Genomic DNA, 6,000 nt, shown 5'->3' with positions numbered 1-6,000 from the left:
GGCCCCAGCAATAGCTCTTCAATAAGCTTGGTGAAAAATATTTCTTTCTTAATGCACCAGCTCCCATTGGAACCTAGGAATCTTTCATGATAGTTTATCAAGTGATAGAGATAAGTAGGAAAGACCTCTGAGAATTCTGCTATCTAACGCTCAAATAAGGAGATGCTCAAATAAATTACTTTAATAACCCGCATGTTTTTAAGAAAGACAGTTTGCTTTTTCTTTTCCTTTTTTTTTTTTTTTCTAGTTGAGAATGTTTGAAAAAATAAATAGCATTTGATATAAATATGCAAAAACCCACAATTTCCCTCTTTTGCTTCACTAAAATATATGTGTGAATGTCTACAAAATTAAATTTGGAAAAACAACCAGCTAATGTAGGAAAAGTTTAGATTTATGTCTTTAATCTTTCACAGCTGGGCTTATCAAGATTCCACTCACCTTCTAAAAGAGGTAAATTGAATATTAAAATGATCTAAAACTATCTATTCTTCAGCAGATAAAGGATAAATAAATATCACTACTCAAGTGGTATTTCATCTTTACCATAGACAGAGAGGATTTGTGGCTCTGTTTTTACAATAAAGATTTGGAATGATGTAATTTCTGAATCTGTAGTAGAAATGTGAGCTAGACTTGAAAAAAACAGAAATATGGCTTTAAGTGGATTGTTAACATTCTGTTGCATTTCTTAAATGTTTAGGTTGGTTATCTTTTGTTTTCTTCTTCCTTAGAGTTGATTGACAATTTTTCCCCAAGTTTCCTTATAAGTTCTGCCAGATCTTCTGAATTTTGAGATTTTTCCTCAAGGAGTTCATACCGGAGACTTGAAATGTCCTGTTTGATCTCCTTCAGTTCACCTGTAAAAGACATCACACTATTTAGAAAAGAAGGAAAAAGTAGCATATCCTACATATCTTACAGTTATCACTGGTTTTCTCAGGATTTCTTTGTTGAACCAGAAAAAGTGAATGTTCTGTGGACTGTATATAAATGGTGGTTTATGGATAGGAATAGAAAGATGCAGTTCAGGAAACAAATCAGAAAGCAAATGTGTGAGAGATCACATTAGTTCACAAATCCCTAAGCAGCCTCTATAAGGAAGTTAACGATCTGCTCTAAGAGAAATCACTGAACTCTCACGTCCCTGAGTCCTTCTGGCCAGCAACAAGGCCTCTTACTATCCAGTCCTTTTTTTTTTTTTTTTTTTTTTTTTTTTCCTGTGGCAATAGGTGTCTTTCCAGCTTCCGAGGGGTGCAAACAAAAGCGAACATTTCTGCTAAGTACATGCGCCAGCTGTTTCCCTAATAAGAAAAGGTGTCTGCACAAGGAAAAATTCATAAGTGAGTGCCCCCAACCAGCTGCTCCATTAAATGCAGCCTCCCTGCAGGGAGCTCTACTAGAATGCATGAGCTCTACTAGAAGTGGCATCATGCTTCACAAGAAGGTGCCAGACTAGTGACAGCTTTTGATGGGAGAACAAGAATCTGTTGGCAGAGCTGTTTCTGATGGGAAAGACACATCTCTTCCCTAACTTCAATTTCGTGTTAATTTTACATTTTGCACTTGTAAATATGTCAAGTGGATTAAGCACTTTGGAAACATTTATTTTTTTTCCAGGTGTCATTTGTAACCATTTTAATTTGTTTTGATTCTCTGATTAGACATAAACATGCACATACTCACCTTCATTGACTTCATCACTTTCCTTATCTATCTGAGCTTTCAGTACATATCTTTTAATCAACCGTTTCATTATTTTCTGCAGAGAAGAAAGTAAAGAAAAATTCTTCTTACTTGGACCTATTGTTTCTATGAAATTTCAACATATGAGCTCTGCTATCTTTTCTTACATTCAGATATTGCAGTGTAGGACGTGCCAGCTTAAAAGAATGAAACGTAAAAATACCTTTTTTCATCTACAGTAGTTATGTAAGATTTATTGTTCTATACAAATATGTATATGAAAGTTAGAAAACTAAGCCTGTCTTCCTGATGTTGTCATTCATGAAGCTTGATTTGGACCACTACCAGAGTCTACGAGAATTACTGATATAGTTGCAGCTTTGATCTACACATAGACAAAAATATCTAGCCTCTGTTACTACCAAAAGATGGCCATGGCCGTGACTAGCCATGCTAATTGCTAAACCCATTTGCAATGTTTATTTTAATCTATATTTGTATTATAACTGATAAGCTATCTTTTCACAATGTGAATGTTGGAAAAAATGGAACCCACATTCTAAGAGTCATTTAAACACCTCAGCTGTGACTCATTTAAGCAAATACAGACATTTTATAAAGTAAATATATATATCTGTGGCAGTCATCCTGAATTCTCTTTATGGAAAGAAAAAGCAAATCTGAGAGCATAGTTCATCTCAGACAGCTAAAACTGAGCAAGTGAAGCACATCATTCAAATGACTGCCCTGTCCACTACTAATATGGGGACCTAGGCCAGCAAATTGAAATGTACATTTTATCTTTCTAGGATAAATGAATCCTGACCCTGCTCTTCCCATTAGTTCAAAAGACTTGAATATGGAAGAATGTATCTAACTACCTCTGAAGATCTATCTTTGGCTTTAATATTTTTATAGAATGTAACCCATGACAACACAATATTTTTTGTTTTTCACTACAAGGTAGGAAATATGTATAGTTTTATGTGTCTGCTTTTGTCTCCACAGTAATAGCTCTGACCAGAGGTGGCTGAGAAGTGAATCATCCTACATCAGTGGTTCTGGACCATCATTACAGCCATGCTTGCAAGGTCAGCAGCCGTACTGTTTATTCTAATAATCCAAGAATGTTTCAAATACAAGTACACATATCCTCAAGTTTACAGGATACATTTATAATCTTCATATCTATCACTGCATTGAAAGGAAACTGGCTGTGAAAATGTCAGAGTTTTTGAAACAGAGTTTATTATAGACACTGCATAATGTAACAGTGGCACCCAAGGAAACCAACTTGTTTTTGCCTTATGGTTAAAAAAAGGTATTGATGCCTAATTCCACAGTTTTCAATGTCTTTTAGTGTTCAGACTGTCCTGTTCTACTGCCCAAGTTGCTTGTTCCTTTCTGCCTGCTTAAGCAGCTCTTGCTCGTTCCTTTCTGCCTACTTAGTAACAGGAAGGAAAGAAGCAGCCTCCAAAAGAAAAGAAGCCCAGAACAACTGTGCTTTATGCTCCTCATGCTTGACTGCATGAAGGCTCATTGAAGCTGTCTAGGAACTAGAGGATAAACAGACTATTGATAGCACACTGGCTGAAAGATATTTCTATTTCCTGAGGTATTAAAATATAGAAATGTGGCACAATAAGCTAAGCTGCTTCAGCAAACAAACAAGGAATATTTTGCATTTCTTTTTTGTTTTCTTAATTTTTGCTGTGCTGTTGAGGACTCAACCTGTGCCTAAAATCAAAAAGCACTTTAAATGTTATACTATATGGGAAAAAAATAAATAAATAAGACCAAAAAAGTTGAAATTTTACTGTAAGTATCAAAATCATTGCATTTATTTCTGACATATGCGGAGTCTGTGGATTTACCCTTGATTTTTATTTAACTTAAATTCAAACTATCCTTATGTTGTTATGAGTTGCACAACTTGATATGATTCAAAAATAAAGTGCTTTTTACCTGGTATTGTCTTGGAGGATTGTTTAAACTGTTTAAGTGGATTTCATCAGAGCTTCTTATACTTGATTGCTTCCTTTGACCAAGCTGAAATTGAAACATTGCTTATAATACAAAATAAATAAAAGAGCAATATTAAGTTAAATTGCCCCACGCAGGTACTGTATGACAGAACATTAACTGTTGAGCCCAATTATGTCTGTGTGAAGTTACCATGGTAGTCTTTGCAGAACTCCATCACATGGTACCTTTGCAGAACTCCATCACAGGAACCACAAAATTATCAGCTGGTGTTTCTGAATAGCATCTTCTTTACTACACGTGCTAAAATGAAAGGTCTTCACCCCTGATGAAAACCAGAGGATTCAACTTGTAGGCTTTGTTTGTGATTTACATCTTTGATAAGGACTAAAGCTTCAGGAAATTATGAATGGGGGCTCCAGCTGGATGGCTGGACTGCACTAAGAGTCTCAAACCAAAATGAATTACATGACTTTTGATTCATATGGATACAGTACAAAGAGTGGCACTGCAAGAAATAAAAAAGTATGAAATATAAGCTGTGATTGATCTGGACAAGAAATAAGTGGGACTGTCACTAAAAAGTACTTTCTCCACATGTAAGACTTTTACTGCTTTAAAACACTAGGCTCCCAGTGTAGTACTTCAGATCCAGTGGGATCACACTACACTTTCAGTGAGGTTCTCTGTGTTGGTTATTTTGTGTCTTAACGCATCAAGCACCTACAGCTAAGCAAACTGGGGCACTTTGACTGATATGAGGGACAAGCTGGGAAAGCAGTTAGATGCTTGTGCAGCTGCACAGCCATGCCACACAGCAAGCAGCCCACGCTCCAACGCCTGCTGCCAGTGAAGGCTGAAGCTTTCGTATAGCTGTTCCTCCTACAGCTGAAATCATTATAACCTCCTGAGGTACACTGTGAATTTCCTGTGGTTGAACTTTGAGAGTAAATGGAAGTAGGATTATAGAATATGTGGTAAATATTCACCAGATGTCAATTAGAAAAGGTTAAAGCTCTCAGCAGAGAGCTTTACTGGGGCTTTGTTCTAACTTACACTACGTGTATTAACACAAAAGAAAGGCTAAAATCAAAAACTTGGGAACTGTATATGTACAAAAAATGCTGAATGACGCATAATATTCAGGTGCATAATTAGCAAAGAGGACATCAATTAAAATTCGTAATTCTCCCTGTTGCTGCAGAGCATGCTCTTTAAGTCTTTTAGTTCTCCAGAATTCCCAAAAACTTTATTTTCACTATTACAGTAAAGCAAATGAATCTTAATAAATCAGTAAACAATGAATAATTTAAATATTTTAAAATTTTATATAGCACTTGTATTTTGATATTTTTTCCTGAAGAAAACATCACAGTTGTTGGCACAGTGTATTCATTTGTATTCATTTCAAATTAATATTAAATTTACGCTGAATTTAGAACTTCCTTTTGTGAAAGTTTCTCTCTCTATGTATATACATGTATACATATTTAAAAAAACATTAACTCAGATTATGTTTATTTGAAATAAGCAAGAATAAATTCATAAGATATAGAGATATATGGCACAATTAATATTTATATGTAACATATTAAGATGAATTTGGATGGGAAATTAATTAAAGATGTGCAAAATCTATTACTTTTTTTTTTTTTTTCTTGAATACAGCTACCTTAAATGCTTTGAATATATATTGGAGAACATAAGCTTATCTAAATATATTTTAACTTAAACTATGCATTAGATTTATAACAACAACAGCAAAAAAATAGTGGCTATATATGACTGTGTAATCACACACACAGAATCACAGAATTTCTAGGTTGTAAGAGACCTCAAGATCATTGAGTCCAACCTCTGACCTAACACTAACAGTCCCCACTAAACCATATCCCTAAGTTCTACATCTAATCAATATGTATTTCAGGGTTTTAAAGCTAACAAATATTCTCCTGGGCCTTACCTTCATTACTAAATTCAATGAGAAAAAAAATATCTTAATTCTTCTTCAGCTTCTGGTTTCCTAATTTCTGGAAATAATGTGGTAGAATAAAATGAAGAGTTTGCTTCCTCTGTAGGAAACACATTTGTGTGCTTCACACAATGCACATTTATTGTACACTGCTGAGTGGCCACTTGGTGGCAGAGATTGCCAAGATTTCATTACAACTTCATTTTTACACAAAATCTTTAAACCCTTGAAGCTTCATTTGTATTGCTTTTTCCTCCTAAAAACAACTAATACAGTAAACTCAGCTTGTCACTTTAATGATTGAAAGAGTTTTCATCTTTTTAAGTTATTATCTATCAAGAATCCACACATAAGTAACT

At 34.7% G+C, this 6,000-nt stretch overlaps 1 protein-coding gene across 2 annotated transcripts in view; it reads right to left on the bottom strand.

Moving 5' to 3' along the window:
* Positions 1-290: 290 nt before the first annotated feature.
* TRPC6 (transient receptor potential cation channel subfamily C member 6) overlaps positions 291-6,000 on the bottom strand; it is a 37,160-nt gene continuing 31,450 nt past the window's right edge. Inside the window, exons 10-13 of one of the 2 annotated variants that reach the window (XM_032198015.1) lie at positions 4,423-4,438; positions 3,652-3,720; positions 1,687-1,762; positions 291-860 (exon numbers count right to left, since the gene is read on the bottom strand). In XM_032198015.1, the coding sequence (XP_032053906.1) occupies positions 709-860; positions 1,687-1,762; positions 3,652-3,720; positions 4,423-4,438 (313 nt within the window). In that variant the 3' untranslated portion in view covers positions 291-708. Of the gene's footprint in view, positions 861-1,686; positions 1,763-3,651; positions 3,753-4,422; positions 4,439-4,871; positions 4,928-6,000 lie in introns of both variants that reach the window. The other variant, XM_032198008.1, reaches the window with a different exon arrangement.

Source organism: Aythya fuligula, chromosome 1 (genome assembly GCF_009819795.1).
Source record: "Aythya fuligula isolate bAytFul2 chromosome 1, bAytFul2.pri, whole genome shotgun sequence".
Taxonomy (NCBI): Eukaryota; Metazoa; Chordata; class Aves; order Anseriformes; family Anatidae; genus Aythya; species Aythya fuligula.
This window is presented reverse-complemented; position numbering and strand designations above follow the sequence as displayed.